The 19193-nt window shown below is 40.8% G+C and overlaps 2 protein-coding genes across 2 annotated transcripts in view; one reads left to right on the top strand and one right to left on the bottom strand.

Moving 5' to 3' along the window:
* Window positions 1-8478, top strand: part of CACNA2D4 (calcium voltage-gated channel auxiliary subunit alpha2delta 4) — a 163131-nt gene extending 154653 nt beyond the window's left edge. Inside the window, exons 36-39 of the mRNA XM_044677413.1 lie at window positions 909-1026; window positions 1972-2084; window positions 2241-2323; window positions 8386-8478. Coding sequence (XP_044533348.1) covers window positions 909-1026; window positions 1972-2084; window positions 2241-2323; window positions 8386-8478 — 407 coding nt within the window. The remainder of the gene's footprint in view (window positions 1-908; window positions 1027-1971; window positions 2085-2240; window positions 2324-8385) is intronic.
* Window positions 8479-12910: 4432 nt separating this feature from the next.
* ADIPOR2 (adiponectin receptor 2) overlaps window positions 12911-19193 on the bottom strand; it is an 87580-nt gene continuing 81297 nt past the window's right edge. Inside the window, exons 7-8 of the mRNA XM_044678428.1 lie at window positions 16989-17182; window positions 12911-15473 (exon numbers count right to left, since the gene is read on the bottom strand). Coding sequence (XP_044534363.1) covers window positions 15345-15473; window positions 16989-17182 — 323 coding nt within the window. The 3' untranslated portion in view covers window positions 12911-15344. The remainder of the gene's footprint in view (window positions 15474-16988; window positions 17183-19193) is intronic.

Here is a 19193-nt window from a genome sequence, read left to right as displayed (position 1 = left end):
TGCCTAATCTGGTGACTCTTCCCTGCCACCTAGTGGCTTAGCTTTCAGCCCACTCTGTTCTGTTTTCAGCTCTTTTCTAAAACTAAAAAATGGCTAGAACAGAATTTAAGAGGCAAAGGAGCCTCAATGCCCACCTACACCAACCCATAATTGGAAGAAAAAAAAATCTCCACCATTAGCCTATATAGCTACCTGGAAGGGACTTTAGAGATCATTTAATCTAACTCGAATATGTTTTACAAATGCAGCCCACTTTTTATCCCATCCTAGAAAACTCCTAAATTACTGGGTTTGATGTACAGCATACTCTTTCCCAAAGATGTAATTATTCTGGGACTATGCTCTGCATTCAAGACTGGTATGGAAGAGGAAGTTTAGCCATTCAGCATTTCTCAATTTATTGTATGCCAGTTTAGAATCAGACATCACAATCACACTAGAAGCTCTTTTTTTGTTTCTCTACTCCATTTTATCCCTGGCAGGGAGCAAGAAGGCTTCATGAACAGCTGCTCCCCATCTTTTCTCAATTATATATGGGATGCCTCCATAAATGTTTCTTCTTTAGGGCTCTCCTTCTTCCTCAAAATTTCTCCCTCTATATTAGGATTCTTCACCTCCAGTCACAAAACACAAATCCTCTATAGCTCTCCCCAATACCTAGTACAGATATGAGGAAACTGAGCCCCAAAGAAATGATTTTTCTTTGATGAGACAGCTAATTAATTAGTTTGCAGAGGAAAGATGATCCTAAATCCCTTCTCTTACTACTTTTGTTGGACTATTTCAATTGCTCTTTCTTTCCAAATCCCTCCCTCTAATTCCTCCACCCCCATGCTGCTCTTCTCTTCCTTTCTGCCTCAATTCCTGCATTGTCTTGTCATCTTCTTTCTCTCTTTGCCTCCCCATAGCGCACAAGCACAAGAAGCAAGATATGTTACAGCCCTGTGACACAGAGTACCCGGTGTTTGTGTACCAGGCCACTGTCCAGGAGACCAATGGGATCATGGAGTGTGGAGGCTGTAGAAAGTAAGATCATGGAACAGAGGTGGGGATGCAGAATTCTTTGAGTGAGCTTTGTCTGCCAGGCAAAGGGGTAGGAGGGGGTATCCCTCAGATTCCCTTCTCTGAAAATCTGTGGGGGGGTGGAAGTATCAGTGAGGTAAGACTAGGTTGCTTTCTGTGAGGGTATTTGGGGCGAGATGATGAAGACTTGTAAATTTCTGGTGGCTTCTCTTTTCACTTCCACCTTTTACTTACCTGAGCCCTTTAAGGAGGAGGAGGAGGATCAAGGACATGTAAAACCCAGTGGAATTATGCCTCGGCTATGGGAAGGGAGTGGGGGGGGGGGAGGGGAGGGAAAGAACATGAATCTTGTAACCATGGAAAAATATCCTAAATTTATTAATTAAATAAAATTTTCAAAGATAAAAAAAAATTAGTTTTTTCCTCACTAGGCTTTAAAAAAAAAAAAAGGAAGAGGAGGAGGAGGAGAAGGTGAAGAAGACCTAAGATCCCCAAACCAGTTTCATTATCTTTCTACTCCAGAGATTTTACTCTTTTGTGGCATTTTCACTCCTTTATGGTCTTTTTTTGCCCATCCTCTCCCCAGGATGCTTTTGAGGTTTTACCCTTTAGTCACTATAGTTGAAGTTTATTCACCCATTCTATAATACTACCTGCACTCTTAACCAATGAGGAAGGAAGGCTCCTGATGGAGTGGTAAGTTTGGAATGTTCTGTCCTCATTCCTTAAGTCATCACTGAGCTAACTTGCCCTCCTCCTTTCCCCCAACAAAGGGAAAAACAAGGAAGTACAAAACAGTTTCCCCATATCAGGATTTAAGCCAATATACAAATCACCTACAACGTTCACAAATGGCTACTTATTTCTTATATCCCACAATCTAATCCAGCGTCCTGGCACTTTGTGCATCAGACTGGACATCTGACCACACTGTCACTCTTTCTCTAGGATGTTCGTGATTCAACGGATTCCCAACAGTAACCTCCTTCTGGTAGTGACCGATTCCACCTGTGACTGCAGCATGTTCCCACCTGTCCTGCAGGAGGCCACGGAAGTTAAATATATCCTTCCTCTTGCTACCCCTCTGCTGCCTTACAAGGCAGGACTGGCACCACAAGGGTCAGTGCTCTTTTGGGCCTTTATCTTCGATATTCACTTTAGACTCCACGTCTCCCTCCAGCCCTGGGCTGCTACTATTGACCTTAACATTGGTATACATAATGCAACTGTCAAGTGTAACAGGATGCGCTCCCAGAAGCTCCGAAGGCGACCAGACAGCTGCCATGCATTTCATCCAGAGGTGTGCGTCATGGGGAAGGGGGAAGGTGACTCGGTTGATCAACAAGCATTTTTTAAGCGCTCATTATGTGCTAAGCATTGAGGATTCAGAGTAAGGCCAAAACAATCCTGCCCTCAAGAAACTCCTCTTTTCATGGGGGATACATGTAAATAACTAAGCACCTACACAATATATACAGAGTAAATGTAAAGTATCTGAGAGAGGAAAATACTAGCAGCTGAGGGAACTGAAAAAGAACTGAAGGAAATGGGATTTGAACTGAGCCTTGAAGAAAGCCAGAGAAACCAAGATGCTGAGATGAGGAGAGACAGCATTCCAGGTACAAGGGACACAGAAATGGGGGATGGAGTATCAGTTTGAGTAACAGCAAATAAATCAGTATAGCTAACAGCAGAGATTACAGTGGGGAGTAAAGAAAATAGAAAGGGAAAAAGAAGTCAGGTTGAGAAGAGTTTTAAATGCCAAAAAGCAGGTTTTTATTTACCTGAACATGGAAATACAAGGGAGTTTATTAAGCATGTTGTTTGGTCATTTCAGTAGTATCCATTTCTTTGTGCACCAATATAAGGTTTTCTTAGCAAAGATTCTGTTTGCCATTTCCTTCTCTGGTTCTTTTCATAGATGAGGAACCTGAGGCAAATGGTGTTAAATGATTTGCTAAGGATCACACAGTTAATAAGTGTCTGAGGTTAGTGAGTTTTCCTAACTCCAAGCCTGGTACTCTATTCACTGTGTCACCTCATTGCCCTTTATTGGGTATAACTAGAGTTTACAGAATGGGGAGGGGTGACATGAGCACTTTTACTTTCTGACATTTTTTTTTTTTTATAATTTTTTTTTTAAACCCTTAACTTTCTGTGCATTGGCTCCTTGGTGGAAGAGTGGTAAGGGTGGGCAACGGGGGTCAAGTGACCTGCCCAGGGCCACACAGCTGGGAAGTGTCTGAGGCCAGATTCGAACCCAGGACCTCCCGTCTCTAGGCCTGGCTCTCAATCCACTGAGCTACCCAGCTGCCCCTCTGACATTTTTTTTAAAAATCTCTTTGGCAGCTGAATGGAAGACAGATTGGAATGAGGAGAGATAAGGCAAGGAGGACCAATTAGAAGCCCAGGCAACAGGTGATGAGGGTCTGAATTACAGTGATAGCTATACAAATAGAAAGAAGATGTACATGAGAATTGTTCTGGAAGTAAAAACAAGATTTTGCAATAGATAGGATATGTGGAGTGAGATGGAGGAATCAAGTAAGAATCCAAGCTTGTGACCTTAGTTAACACTAAGTACGGTAAAGTAATAATGAATTTTGGGAAAAGGAGCAAAGATTAGGGAAGGAATTAGAAAGGAGAAATGATATCTATTTTGGACATGTCAAATTTGAGATACCTATGGAATATCAAACATTAAATATCCATCAGGCAGTTGGTGTTACATTACTATAGCTCAGGAGAGAGACTTTAATTTGGTATTGAGCTCTGAGTCTCTTCTTCACAGAGATTATATTTGAACTCTTCGGAGCAAATGAGATAATGAAATAATATACCATAGAGGGGAAAAGAGAAAAGATTCTAGAATAGAGCCTTAGGGCTCCTGATTAGTGGGCCAACAAGAAGTTTCCAAGAAGACTAAACAGAATTCAGATAAATAGAAGGAGAACCAGGAGAGAGCAATGCTATGAAAACTAAAGAGTAGAAAGTTTCCAGAAGTTGATCAAGAGTCAAATTGTTATCAAGATGTCAACAAAGATGAGGACTGAGACTACCATTAGAAATGGAAATTAAGAGATTATTGGCAACTTTGGGAAAAGTAGTTTAGCTTGAACGATGAGATTAGAAGCCAGAGTATAGATGGTGAGTGGAAGTAGAGCCCCCTAATGTAGATGGTTTTCTCAAGGAGCTTAGCTGAGAAGGGAAGAAGAGATAGAGGAGGGTCACTAGCAAGGATGATAGGATAAAGAGAGGATTTTTTTAAGGATGGAAGAGGCATGGGTGCATTTGTAGATAGAATGAAAGGAGTTTGTTTCAGCAAATATGGAGAGAAAAAATGAGAGTGAGAACAATCTACTGAGAAGACAGAAAATGGGATCAAGGATTTACCTTGGCAAGAAGATCTCTTTATTCAAGACAGAAGTAGAAGAGGAGATAATAGGGAAGAGTGTCAGAGTGATGTGAATGAGAGGAAGAGGGCAAAGGGAGGCATTAGTTAATGGCCTCAATTTTTTTTTTTACTATGAGTAAATAGCTATTCAACAAGGAAGTTGGAGGAGAGTGTCCAGGAAGGTTTTACTAGATATAAAAAATTTTGGAACAGCCACTATGGTGAGAGGGGTGGAGAATTGTAAGGATTAAAATTGATAAAGGCTGATATTATGAGAAAAAATAATATTTTATTTGGGCCCATTTTGATAGAATAAATCAGACCACGCACCTGGCTATTTAAAAATCCCGCCTCCAGTACCTTCTCCCATCTTGTCTGTCTCATACACCAGAGAGGTCGTCTCAAGCCCAACCTCCGAATTTAAGCTGCGCTCTACGTTGGTTCCCGTTGTCTGACATTATCACGTCAGAAACCAGAAACCCATTGGATCACGGAAAATGTCTCAAAGTCCCCTACATGTCCACAGGAACTTTGTGAAATACTGTTAAATGGGACCTCCCTGAATTCCAAACAACAGAATCAAGTAGAGAATAGAAAAATTGCCTTGCTGTAGTGAGAGCCTGAGACTAGATATCATAACTCTGTAGACTACTCAATCAGCACTGTTTAATGATTTTCCCCAGTTCTATTTAGCAGCACATGACAGGAAATTATCTAGCATTGGGGTTTGGTAAGGCATGATTGGTGACAAAGGCAGCGGGAAGAACAAGGAATTTCAGACATTATAAAATTTTATTACAAGATTGAGATTTGTAAGATAGTAGATTACAGTCAGTGCAGTAGGGATTCCTGGGAAAGATCTGAAAGGTGAAGAAAATGGAGACCATAGTGATGATGAAGAATATGATTAAGGGAATGGAATGTGGCATGGGAAAAATGTATAATGATAAAAATGATTATGATCAAATTGAGAAATTTTGGAGTTCACTGATATGGAAGAGCAACACTTGTAGGTTGTAACAGATCAAGGGATAACCATCTCCATGTGTACTGGAGGGTCTTGGGAACTAATCATATTAAGTGTAGCTGACCAGCAGGCGTGAATTAATATCTTCATGGATGAACACCTGAGAAGAGAAGCTGGAGATTGAGGGAAAAGGGGGGAGGGGTGTTAGGAGAAAGGGAACACAATAAAGGAAGAAAGACTCAGAGACAAAGAGTTCAACAACATGGGCTCCAGCGTCTGTGCTCACTCCTCTGATGGTGGAAAGAGAGAGAGCTACATGTATCCCCAATCTTTTATTGGAGAATCAAGGAAAGGGTGATGGGAGGTAGTTAGTTAACTACCTCCCATCACCCTTTCCTTGGCAGAGACATGGCAGAGAATTTAACTTTGGCTCAGTTAACAACCATAAGATCAAAGAGGAATATCAGCTAAGATAATTTAGGACTCAGTGCTCCACCCAGAGGTCCAGTTGACCTTTGGACTGCAGGCTAAGGGAGTGGTCAGCATACCATAAGCTCAGAGTTACACTTTGTTACAAGGCTTAATTAATCATGAAGTTTGGTACATGAGTATATTGTTCACAAGAGTTCGTTTTTTAATACATCAACAATACTTTCAAGGTTAGTTCACACTTGGATCCCCATATTAAGGACCTGGGAAGTTAGGAGATTTGAGGAAGCTTTAAAATGTATGTTGAAATTCCTTAGTAAGAGAGCAGAAATTGGGCAGAGAGAAGCAATGAACAATTTTCAGTGAAGAATGTTTCATGTGAAAATCTGTAAATGGGAATGGGGAGCAAGTATTCCAACTCCCCCTATGTTGACCAGCAAATCAGGAAATATGCAAGATGTGCCCAGAACTGGAAAAGGTAACAAAAGACACGGCAAGAGACACATCCTCTATTCCAGGGGTTGGCAACCTTTTTGGCCATGAGAGCCATAAACGCCACATTTTTTAAAATGTAATTTCATGAAAGCCGTACAGTGCTCACAGTGCTGCTCCTGTAACAGCGCCTGAAAAAAAATTGACTTTATGGCTCCTGCAGAAAGAGCCATATCTGGCCCTCAAAAGAACCAGATATGGCTCAAGAGCCATACGTCGCCAACCCCTGCTCTAGGGGGTGCCAGAAAGGAGTGAAGGAATGAAAGAAAGGAAAAAGAGGCTTATAATGAAAAGCACTTCAGAGAGCAAAGGGGAAGGGTGGTAAATCTGGAGTAGCACATTAGTGGGATAGGCGTGAAGGTGATGGGAGCAGGCACTTGGCCTTGGGGCTTAGGGTCTGAGCATCAGCTGTCAAGAGTTTCAGAATTACTGGAATGGGTAGAATGAAAGAAGGCAGGAGTATGCTAATTAACAAGGGCTGAGTCCAAGAAGAGTAATAGTTAAGACAGAAGGATTGAGGGAGAGAAGATTCAAGGTCCTCCCTCAAGGAAGGTGGTGAGGGTTGTGTCCTCCCCAAAAACAGGAACAGGAGCTTTTGGAGACCAATTGGGAGATAGTGGTACAAGGTAGACTTAGTACTGGAGAAGACCCTGGAGTAAGGCCAACAGAAGCTAGGAGATGGGTGGGGTGGAAATTCTCAGCTAGAGATGTGATGCTAGATATGCAGTCACACACATGCATCCATACATATACATGAACTTGTGGAAAAATATAAATGTGTATATGTACAAGTGTATATCTGCATGTATTCATCCACAGATCTCTGCATATCAGTATATGTTTCCATATAGGCATAGGAAAAAAAAGGGGGGGCCAAAAGGTTGTTAGTACATAATATGCCAAGTCTCCCTGGGCTTGATCAGGAGGTTAACAAGAAATCAAGACCTGGAATCCAAAAGCCCTGGATTCAAATATGGCCTCAGATACTTCCTACTGTGTGATACTAGGCAAGTCACTAAACCATCATTGCCCAGCTCTTAACACCCTTCTGTCTTAGAATTGATACTAAGACAGAAAGTAAAGATTTAGAATTTTTTAAAAACAAGAAATCAGCTGTTTCCAGGCTCTACTTAGCTCTTTTTATCTGTGTAATCATTAGAAGAGTCAGGAATAACTCAAAGCTACTGATAATCCAAATAGAAGTTCTATTTAATCAATCCTCTCATCAGCCTCAGAATTAGAAGGAATTTCTCATTTCAACAAGGGCCACCAAACTCCACTTGAAGACTCAAAAATTCATTTCTTCACAGAATCCAACTCTCCAGAATGTATATATCACATGAAAGACAACAAGGCTTAGAGAGGAGCCTAGGAATCAGGAAGAGCTGGGTTCAAGTATCACCAAACATCCTGGTTGTCATGGGTCGCTGTCACTTATTCTCTCAGTGCCCCAAGAAACACTAAAACTGTAATTTTAAGAACTGTTTATTTGCAATTTAACTTTCTCACGCAGAATTCCCTATACCAATGAACAAAAAAGGGAAAGAAAAAAAAGTAGCTTATTCTACTTTTGGATAGCTCTGATGGTTAGTATTTCTTTCAATTGAGCCTAAATCTGTTTTTCTAAAATTTCCATCCCATTCCCCACTCTAGTCAAAGTGCATACTTGAAGATAGGCAGTGAGTTCCTGCTAAGTCTTTTTTGGGGGGCAGGGGGAGCTTTGGATTATATTGCTGGGATGCTTTGCTTAAAGAGATAATACACAGCTGGTGAATTGCTTTGGGACTGGGGTAAGCAAGGTAAGCAAACATCTGGGGCAGAAAGACATGGGGGAAGGAAGATTAACAATACTTTTTTTTTTAATGTATATATGTATAAAGTACCAAGTTCTACTTTCCATTGCATATGGGTGTTTCTACAAATTTTCTTAGGGTGAAGTTCCCTTCTAGTTCTAAACCCTAAGATCCTTTGTATTACAATGATGGTTCAAATTCTCCACTGAAATACAGATGACACAATTTTCCAATCTAGGGAGTTCTCTAGCTGGGGTAACACTGATCATCTTTTCCCATTTTTACAGGAAAATGCCCAAGACTGTGGAGGCGCTGTAGAGAACTCAGCCTCAATATTCCTGCTCCTGCTGCCCCTGGGAACCTGGGAGCTGCTTCAGTGACAGTTTACAACCTCAATTTTAAATTCAAAGGGGTAGGCAAGGCTGGCTCTTCCCTGAACAGATGTTCCAGACAACCACAAATGATTTGGAACCCAGCCCTTTCCAGTTGGACCACTGCAGCATCCCTTTTCAGCCTGGGGGGAATTGCTTTCTGCAGAAATTGTTTGGCTGAGAGAAAAGGAATAGAATCATGCTCCAGACTTCGGCAATCCTAGAAGCTTCTTCCCAAAGAAACTCTGCATTGAACTAATACTATCTGCCTCAAAGTTCTAAGTGGTATTCTGGTAGCTCCCAACTACTTCTTCCTTAGCTGTGCATGAACAGATCCTGATCAAACACTGGAGAACTTGCTTCCATTCATTTCCTTTGGTGCCAGGTTCTTGATCTGGCTATGAGAAGGATTACTTTCACTTAATAGGTTTGTCAGAGAGGAATATCACAGGTTTATAGGTTCTGGGAAGTGAATGTGGAAAGGCACAGAGGAAACAATATGGAAAAAATAAATGCCACAGATCTATCAAGGGAAGTGAAGATCATAGTGGGCTCCACCTTCCTCCCCACGGGGCTGTCCAAGTTCCAATGGACATAGACATGGAGGGGTATGTTTATGTAGGCAGTGAAGAGTGACAAAATATAGGAAAGGCAAAACTATGGAATTCCTTTGGGTAATGGCTAGACCACAACAAATGACAGGGTATAATAGTTGGAGAACTTCCAAACATAGCTTCAATTCAATAAACATTTATTAAACACTCATTATGAAGTAGGGCCTCGGGGTATAAAGACAAAAATGAAACAGCTTCTGCCTTTGAGAAACAAAAGACAGGGCAAGGGTGATTAAGTGAGGGAAGTACCTTGCTGCATATAGTCAATCAAATACAAAATATACCCACATTTCCCAGGGTGAGCTTGTGTCTAATTTGAAAGGCTGTTTGTTAACAATAAACCAAGAGGTTTAGAGAGGGCACAGTGGAAGATCAGAGCAGAGTGGGAAAGAGACCCAAAAAGGATGGGGCTGCCCTGGGCACAAGGCCAAGGAAGGGCAGCTTGAGGCGGGAGCTTCAGCCTAGGTAGCCTGCAACTCACAATGACCAGGATCCTAAGGTAGTCTTTGTCAAACTCTCTAAAGCAATGGTAATGCTGACTTATCAACAGGGGAGAGGGATAGAAATGAAGGAGTCTTTGGCCCTTGACTGGTACAGAGTGAGACAGGCTGTAGGGTAGATGATGAGCCCTGGGTCCTGACTGATTTTATTAGGACACTAAGAGGCAATGTGGTACAGTGGAAAGAGTCCTGAACTCTACATGAGAAGGTCTGCATATAAATTCAGATCTAAATTAACTGACTCATGTTTTACCCAGACACATTTGTCCAGTACGAGAGCAAAGGAGCCTGGGTACTCAAAGTAGTTGGTGCCCCCAAAGATCTATGAAAAAAATCGAGACTAGTTCTTAGGATTAAGTCATCAGTTAGGCACTGCTAATAAGCCATGAAAGTTCAGCAACTGAACGTATGTCTATAATTATGTGTATGTAGATATATATATATATATGTGTGTGTGTGTGTTAATCTAGCTATTAGATATCTGGATGTGTGCACATAATATATATACGTATATACATTTATGTGTGTGTACACACACACACACACACATATATATATTTGCATGGCGTGGTAGATAGAAAGTTGACTTCAGAATGAGGAAGACCAGAATCAAGAATTGCATCTGATGTATATTGGCAGACTGACCAAGGCAAAGTCACTTTCCTCAAGCTAGAGGCAATTCTTTAATATTTGCAGTTACACAATCCCAAAAAGTCATTGAAGGAAGATCAATTTCCCCCAAGGCTAACACAACCTTACAGCTTATAATGGTGAGAAGGTAGAAAAAGGCAGCAGTATATCAGTATCAAGCAAAGATTCCTCCCCCTTCTTTTAAATATATTATTATAAAGAATGTCCCAGGATGGGATGGGGGCAGTGTGGGGGTCAGTTACTGGGAGAGATTTAGGAAATGTGAAAACAAGACATCAATAAACATTTATTTTTAAAACATGTTTAAAAATAGCAAGCAAAAAGTATCTCACCTCCAGGAAGAAGGCCTACTTTATCATTAGCTTACTATTTCCTAATCAAGTTATTGCAAAGACCTAAATGGGTGTGCCATCAAAAGATTTAAAATTCTTGCTTTAATTTCTCCTGGTGTAAACTATCCCAATTCAAATGTATAACCTCCTAAATCAAAGTTCAATTCAAGGTTTGCCTCCCATGGAATTCCAGCTAACCACGGCCACTCTTTCTCTCTTTTTTCATCCAGTCTGTTTTCATTTCAAAGCCTTATCTTTCCGCCCACCAAAAGTGTCAAAGGCAAATTTAGAAACTGGAAAAGGTCAGGAAGTACTCACTACTCTCCTACTAGCTTTCCCCTCGGCCCCAGCTCCGATTCTGTACAGCCCTATCAAGACAACCAAAAGAGAATGCCACTTCTCTCTTTTGCTTTTGGGGGCCCATAAACTGCCACCAAGGAACACCATCCAGCAGTCTGGCTCAGGTAGAAGCACCAGCTGGTCCTCTTCCCTTTGACATCATCCTTAGTTTTGGGGGAAGTGGCTTCAAAGCAGGAATTCAGTCATCTTCAGGAAGTGGTGATCAGAAACCAAAAATGCATTTATTATAAACTATGGTTGTTACCTAACAATGTGCATGTTGGTTTGAAGCAAACTGCCAACTATTAGAGTGTGTGTGTGTGGGGGGGGGTGTTGAGGGGGGGGGAGATGAGAAATGAAGTGAGAACAGACTTTAAGTTTCCTGAATTTGTTCTCCTAGTTACAAATGAAACATAGGAGTTGAGGAGAGGGTCTTAAAGACTTCACATATGATATAAATGAGGTGATCCATTGTTGTGTACTGAGGAAAGGAGACAGTCTTTTTCTAGAATGATTTAAAGGCCATCCTGCAATAGAAGCCAGTAGAGTATACAAACATGCATACACATATTTTTTCAGGCTTCATGAAGTCAAAATCCATTGAATTTTCTATAGTTTTTATAGTCACCAAATTACAAGTATAATGGGTAGGAAGCAAGTATGTTTTCCTAAGACTAAAAAAAAATCAAGAGGTGGAGGAATCTTTGGATTTTTAGAGGAANTCTCTCTCTCTCTCTCTCTCTCTCTCTCTCTCCTTTCTTCCTGTCGTGGCTTTGGTGGAGCAGGGATTTTTGAGCAGGTAGAAAAACTTAATTCATGTGGTTCTATTTTGTCAGATAATTAACTTTAAAAATATAATACTTGAAGTATTAGACATTAAATCTTACAGTTCTACACAGATTTCACCTTTTCCATGAAGTCTTACCAGTCTCTCCAGTTACGATCTCTTCCTCAAATTTTCTCCCAAGAACCAGGGTTTGTCCTTTATCTTCATTTATGTGTATAAAACCATGCCTGTAGACTATAAGCTTCTTGAAAGCAGGGTTTCTTTTTGTCTTTGAATTCCCAATCTATATAGTGGCTTGAAAATAGTTGGCACTTAAATGTTTGGTAAAAGATTAGAGACAACTTGTAGTGCAGGAAGGGGATAGAGTACTAAGCCTGCAGTCAGGAATACTTGAGTTCAAATCCAGCCTCAACCAGTTATTAGTTTTGTGATTCTGAGCAAATCACTTGTTTGCCTCAGTTTCCTCAAGTGTAAAATGATAATAGCACTTAACTTGCAGAGTTGTTGTGAAGACCAAGTGAGATGATATTTATAAAAGTGTTAGTATAGTGCCTGGCACAGAGTAAGTGCTATATAAATCCTTATTCCCTTCCCTTTCTTTGTTGAACTAAAGTCCTACTCCCCCCAATGGAGGCCCTGCTAAACCTCTTAATGTCCAGTTAACACGGAGACAAAAATAGGGAAGAATGGGTCCTAGCAGATAGCATTTGGAAAGATCTGTGAGAACTTTAATTCTGCAATATCTCAGAAGAAGGAACTCAGCACAAACAAGTAAGGAAAAAGATATAGAATGCATGATTGAGTCTATTTTCATTTTATTGTTTTATTAGCAGAAGTTAAGAATACAGCAAGTTGAGAGATCCCATGGTGAATGGAAATATCACAGATGCCGTTCTTGGAACCCCAACCCTCCATGATCCCCAAGAATGTGCTTTGTGGCTTCAGTAATTTAAAGGGGGGTAAGGGGGAGACATACTGAACAAGGCCACTATTTAATGGGGAAAAGATGCCATAGAGGTCCTAACCTATGACCAAAAGAAAATTAAATTAAGATTCACACAGAGCAAGGAAGCCTCTGATTGCTGAGAGTAAGGCATTCAGGTGCCAACCTGGTGAGAGTTCTCAGCTAGCACAGTAGAACAAAATGCACAGGGAGGCTCTTGGTAATGCACACATATACACACACATGCATATGTATGTACACACACACACACACACACACACACACACACACACACACATCCCCTAATGAGGGAGAGCTTCCAATGGATTGAGAATAGGTAGAGTTTTTAACTTTTTTTCCCCAGGGATTTGTGCTCTATCAGACCAGGCTCACCTTCCTCCTTTTAAGGTGCCCAGGGTAACTGGCACCAGTGACTATGTGATACAGGGGCCTGTTATACTGTAACCCAAAGTGCATTACAGAAGAACTTATCAGGCTTCTGTCATGTACTGTTGCTTCCATGAAACTGACTGAGCTTCCTCCCAGGTGGCTCTAGTCCTGATGGATCCCATTTCCTCAGAGGGATTAATACTGCTCTTCATCCCCTCAGGACATATGCCATTCACCTGAGCTTTCTGTGCTCAGAACTGGTGGCACACAGGGCAATGACCTCACCCAGAACCAAATACTTTTAATCCTTTCCCAAGTCCTACCATGGATCCATTCTCCTTGGCCTCCAGTTTCTGGTCACTTTATATAAGGCATCTTCAGAGATCCAGGAGTCAGAAGGGAAGAGGAGAGCAAAATTACACAGAAAAAAACTTTCTATCAAATGAGTCTTTCCTGTTTCACTGAACATCAATACAGAAAGCTAGCTGCTATGCTTGGTGTCTCATCATTTGGTTCCAATACCCATGATCCCAAGGTTATAACTAATTTAAGATTTCTATCTGTTAAACAAGTCACTTCAGAATTTACTTGGAAACTGAAGCCCCAGTTTCTTAGAACTTTAACTACTCTCCTTGGCACCACTCATGCCAGAAGAGGAGTCATAAATAATTTTTTTTTCTCTTTCAAATTGCTTTTTAGGACATTATCCCAAAGATCCTATACAATCTCCCAAACAAGCTTCCTCTTATAATCCCCTAAAAATAGAGGCTTAACAAGTACTGAAGACAGGGGCCAAGTTGTTCCCCAGGAGGGAAAGTGGGGTATTAAACTTGGATTTAAGATGGTATGGCTGATTTTCCTCTTCAAGAAAGGGACCCAAGAAAGGAAGTATGCCAAAGGTTAAAAAAAACCATCTTTATAAATTGAAGGGTATTCACAACTTATGCAAATGAGTATAAGAGGCACCAGGGCAAGATGAAGCCTGGTTTGATGGCTGGCTTTATTCTATCAACCAAGACATCAGGGAGAAGTACTCACTCTCAGTGGGAAGAAAGGTAGAATTAGAGCAGTGATTTCAATATAGAAGGGTTTTTTAAGTGTCTCCTAGAGAAAGGATATAGGAAACTGATGTAGCTCATCATCCAAAGATAAGTAATACCACACATATCAGACAGGTTACCAGGAAATTACTCACATTGCCCCAGTGTTAAATCCAAAGCTTTTCTACCCATCATCTCCTACAGCCCTTACATATATTGCTTGAGTGCAGCCCTAAACACCCTTTCTCAAATAAGTGATTTTAGTTCTTTAAAGTGTCATTTATAGCATCTGCTAAGATAAGAAAGCAGGATCCCACAAAAGGCATCCAAACTTTGAGCAGATGGGTACTTCTGGACCTTTTCACACTATCATGTCCATTTACATGTTGCTCCCACTAAAAAGACACATACAATAACCCTCTAGTTCATTGCCCCAAGAATCCCAGGTATAAGAGTAGTCACTAGACTACTGGGCTAGGCCTGCCAAAGCTTCTGTCTCATTATATAGCCCGAGGTATTCAAGCCTTTAGAGAGGCACCTTGATACCATTAATGTATTGTTTGTGATAGGGTTCTCACCGAGTACTTCAGTCTCCTTTGTGCAAAATTGAAACAGTGTGTGGTACTTGCATGTTTCATTCTTTACAAAAATTCCCCACCCCACCCCCATGTTTTAAACATTTATATAAATTCTTATTTAAACAGAAAGTTAGAAATCTTATTTACATTAATGTCTTTGTTTTCCCAAAAGAGCATCTAAAATCACACCCCTGCCCCTTAGCAAGATAAAAATGTTTACCCCAAGTTGTGGTTGATTTAAAAAAGGGAAGGGGAGTGGGGAAGGAAGAGAAGAGGGGAAAGAAGAGGAGGGGAAAGAAGGGGAAAGAATGGGAGAAGAGGAGGGGAGGGGAGAGGAGGGAAGGGAAGAACGGCCAACTAAGATGCCCCCATCTTCTACAAATAAATATGGCATTGAACAGAAGCCAGTTTGCCAAGGGTCCTCCATGGCCCTCAATCTGTAGATTCCTAAGAATAAGTTAAGTTTGAATGTGTATCTCTTTTTCTCCAAATTGATGCACTCCATCCTTTGAGGTATGATTTATTTTTGTTTTTCTCTTCTCTAGCGTGTACCATGTCCAGCCCCTGGGAAGCCTCGATGCCCAAATGGGTCTCAAAGTTGCAGGGCTCTTTCTGGTGTTTTGCATCAATGGCCAGTCAGTGTGGATCACAGCTGCTGCTGGCCCTGGTTTGGGGTTATGATCCAGGGACACTGGTAGGTTTTACAATGCATCCTCCTCACTGCAGCCCCCACCAATCATGAAACGGAACTCCTGGAGGTTTGAGACACCATGGAAGTGCACAAAAGCCCCAGCAACCACAAAGATGTGAAAGAGTTGATGGGAGTGAAACTGAAGACAAAAAGAAGAAAAAACAAAACAAAATTCCATGTATGATTAAGATTTAGTAAAGGAACTTAAAACATTGACTGTTTCTAAATATGCTTCTGAAGTTACAGAGGATGGAATCAGAGCTCCCACTGCCTACTTTTACACACACACACACACACACACACACACACACACACACACACACACTCATGCAGCCAAGGCAAAAATCTACAAGAGTTAGGTCCAAAAATCACTAATACACTTCAAAGTAGAGTATCTGTCAGGGTCAACTCAATGCCACATGTCATCTGACAGAATCTCTTGCTAGCACAAGTCAAGGAAACAATGACTCAAGATTTTATATAGTATATACTGTATAATGGGTATATATAACTAGCCTTATAAAAACAAGACCTGGGTTCTAATCTTGCCTCTGACATTTATTAGTGTGACTTTCAATAAGTCAACTTCCATGTACCTCAGGCAAATCCCCAAAATTTATCTATTAATTCAAAACAGGCCATGTAATCTTTGTTGGGGAAGGGATTTCCTCAGCTAAAGAAATCACATAATACTAAGATTTCTTTTCAGGTGATTCCTTTATGCTTAAAAATGAAATAAAGTACATATATGGGATCATCATAGCATTTAGAGGTTCTTTATGGCCAATGATTCCTAAATGGACAAACCACTCCTGAGGTTACATACTGACCATCTCCCCTAGAGGGCTGCTACAGAAGAAACTCTTGCATATTGTGGGAGTCTGGAAAACATGACTTATAAGGTTCAATGACATACATGCTATGGGAGTGCCTTTGCACCAATGACAAATATTACAAAATCATGAATCTCAATTAAACTACCTAAGGGTCAAAATATAGGATTGCTCTCATTTTACAGACTGATAAACTGGGCTTAATGAAGATTTAACATTATAAATTTGGCAAGAAATGGCATTCAAGTGGCCAGGTCTCATATTCATTACAGGCACTTCAATTCTCAAAAACTTAAGAATGAAAAGCATTTAAGTGACTCAGGCCTGGAGTCAGAAAAACCTGGGATCAAATCTAACCTCAGCACTGCCTAGCTGTGTGACCCTGGCCAAGTCATTTCATCCCATTTGCCTAGTCTTTATCACTTTCTGCCTCAAAATCAATACTTAACATCAATTCTAAGTCAGAAAAGTAAGGGTTTAAAAAAAATTTTTTTTTAAAGGACTTAAGGATGAGAGCCCTTCTTCAGTTTTAACATTCTTTATGTCCTTCACACCTTTAACCCTCTGCACCTTTACCATATTCTCATCTAGACTTCTCCCTATTTCATAGCTAAAGAATGGGAACCCAAAGAGGCATGAGTCTGGCTTAGGGAACAGCATGCTTGACTAAAGGGTCAAAATTCCCAGGCTAGTATCCTTTTCTATTATGCTGCCTCCTTAACAGTCTAAAATCCAAATGTTTAGGCAAGCACACATCCAGCCATCCCTTATCTACTACCATGGACCAATGCTATCAAAATTAACAGGTTCCAAGGACTCACCCAGATGTCACACTTTCCAGGAAAGAAGCGCTCTGGGATCCGAGCAGCATAGAGTGCAGCTCCAGTGATGTACAGGCAGGCCATGAGCAGCAGCCAGCCTATCTGTCCAATAGTGGCGGCCTTCAGGAATCCCTCCGAAAATACATAGTGCAGTGTAGGGATGATCCCACTTAGGCCCAAGCCCAGAAACACTCCTAAGGAGTCAAACAGGGGGAAAATCAACACAAACATGGAGAAGATAAGGAACACATTGGGTTGACATGGAAACATCAACTTTGTAAATGAGAAGATCCAAAGTACACTAAGAACAATACTAATTTCCCTTTTAGAAAGAGAAAAAAGGGTTTGTGAAGCTCTACTTTAAGGCAGTGCAGCTGTGTTATAAGAAGAAATAAAAGTGCACTATACTCCTCCCAGTTGAGTGATGCATTGCCTGATTGCCTGTCCATTTTCAAAGAGTTTGGAATACATTGGTAGAGAAGTTCAAGCAGCAGTCTCTTTTATAAAAGATGTGAATTACAACAGAAAGCAATAGAAGCATAAACACTTTGACATCCATGAACCCTGCACTTTGGGAAGCCAGAATCCCCTAAAGAGATCTGGAACAGACTCATGAGAGACATCAAGTTGCAGGGCACCAGAGGCACTAAGCGGACAGGCGCTTATTTCAGGTGTGGGGTATACTATAGTTGAGGCTCACCTCTGTTACCTTGAATGAGTCTCCACACAAGTCTAGTTCTCCCTAAGGCATCTAATCACTAAGTATTTGCTGACCTGAAAGTCCTGCAAGAACATGCCCTGTTGCCAACAATAACCCTGTCCAAGATTTTCCATGTATGGAGATGCAAATTCTTTCCCTCACTCTCTTCTCTGGAATTCTCAGTCCTACACATTCCACATCTTCCTCTGCCTTCCATTTCAAATTCTTTTCATTGTTTAGTGTTTGTGTAAACAAAGCTCTCTGGAAGATGATACATTGCTGGCTGGAGTTTGCCCCAAAGATCATTTTCCTTCTCCCTCTTCCCAGTCTCCTTCCTCTTGCCTACAAAGGTGTCTAGGTCTCCCAAAGCCTGAAACAACTTTCATTTGTATGTCCTATCCCCTTAAGCTATCCCCTTAAAGCTATCCTCCCTTTCAAAGTCAAGCACCTAAAAATTAAGTAATCTCACTGCAACAAATCACCCATTTCTCAACTTCTTAAAATCAAGCTTCTGATCTCACAGCTCTACAGAATTTGCCTTCTCCAGGGTGAACTATAATCCCAAACCAAATCTGATCACCTTTTCTCAACCATCATCCTACCTGACCAACCTCTAAAGATTCAAACACTAAGGATTTAAATACTTCCATACTTTACTCCAACACACTCTTTCCTCACCCTGGGCCTCTGTGATATTGTTCTCTCTTGGTTTTTCTTCCACATGATTAACAGGTGCCTACTTACTATCTTTATCCTAAACTCCAGCCTGGAACCTCTAGCTGCCTGTTGGTTGACTCTACTCAGATGCCATACATGCATCTCAAACTCTATTTCCCTTCTAAATTTTTTATTTCTGTTGAGGTCACCACTATTTTCCTGGTTGTCCTAATTTTTTTCCCAGGTTTTCTGTTTTATTAGACACCCTCAATGACCTTTTGATGATAAGTTTCTGAGAGGACAAATGCATTATCCTCCCTTCCCCCCCTCCCCCCATAGGTCATCCTGATTTATAACTGATGTGGCATCTTCAATTCTTTCCTCAATGTGCCTCAGGGGATAAACTGCTAGGCCTGGAGTCCAGAGGACCTGTATTCAAATCTTATCTCAGACACTTCCTACCTGGGGCAAATCACTTAAACCTAACTGTCTAGCCTTTATCACTCTTCTGCCAGGGAACTGATACTTGTATCAATTCTAAACCGAAGGGTAAGAGTTTTTTTCTTAAAAGATATGTACCCTTAAAAGGAAACAAACAAGAAGGGAAAAGAAATGCTATTAAACACAACCTTAGTAATACTAACAAAAAAATATTAATCAGCCTCTATATCGCTTGCAAATAAAGCAACCAATGTCTTGCCTTTAATTTCAACATGTTAATTTTTTTTAAAAAGAGACTCCAGGTATTCTTGAACAGTTTTCTCTAGTCAGAGGCCTATAGTAAGGATTTTATGCTGCATACAAATAGTCAACTTTTCTTAGCAATGAAGTTGCTCCCAAATGTGTAC

The sequence above is a fragment of the Gracilinanus agilis genome, chromosome 5 (assembly GCF_016433145.1).
Source record: "Gracilinanus agilis isolate LMUSP501 chromosome 5, AgileGrace, whole genome shotgun sequence".
Lineage (NCBI taxonomy): Eukaryota > Metazoa > Chordata > Mammalia > Didelphimorphia > Didelphidae > Gracilinanus > Gracilinanus agilis.
This window is presented reverse-complemented; position numbering and strand designations above follow the sequence as displayed.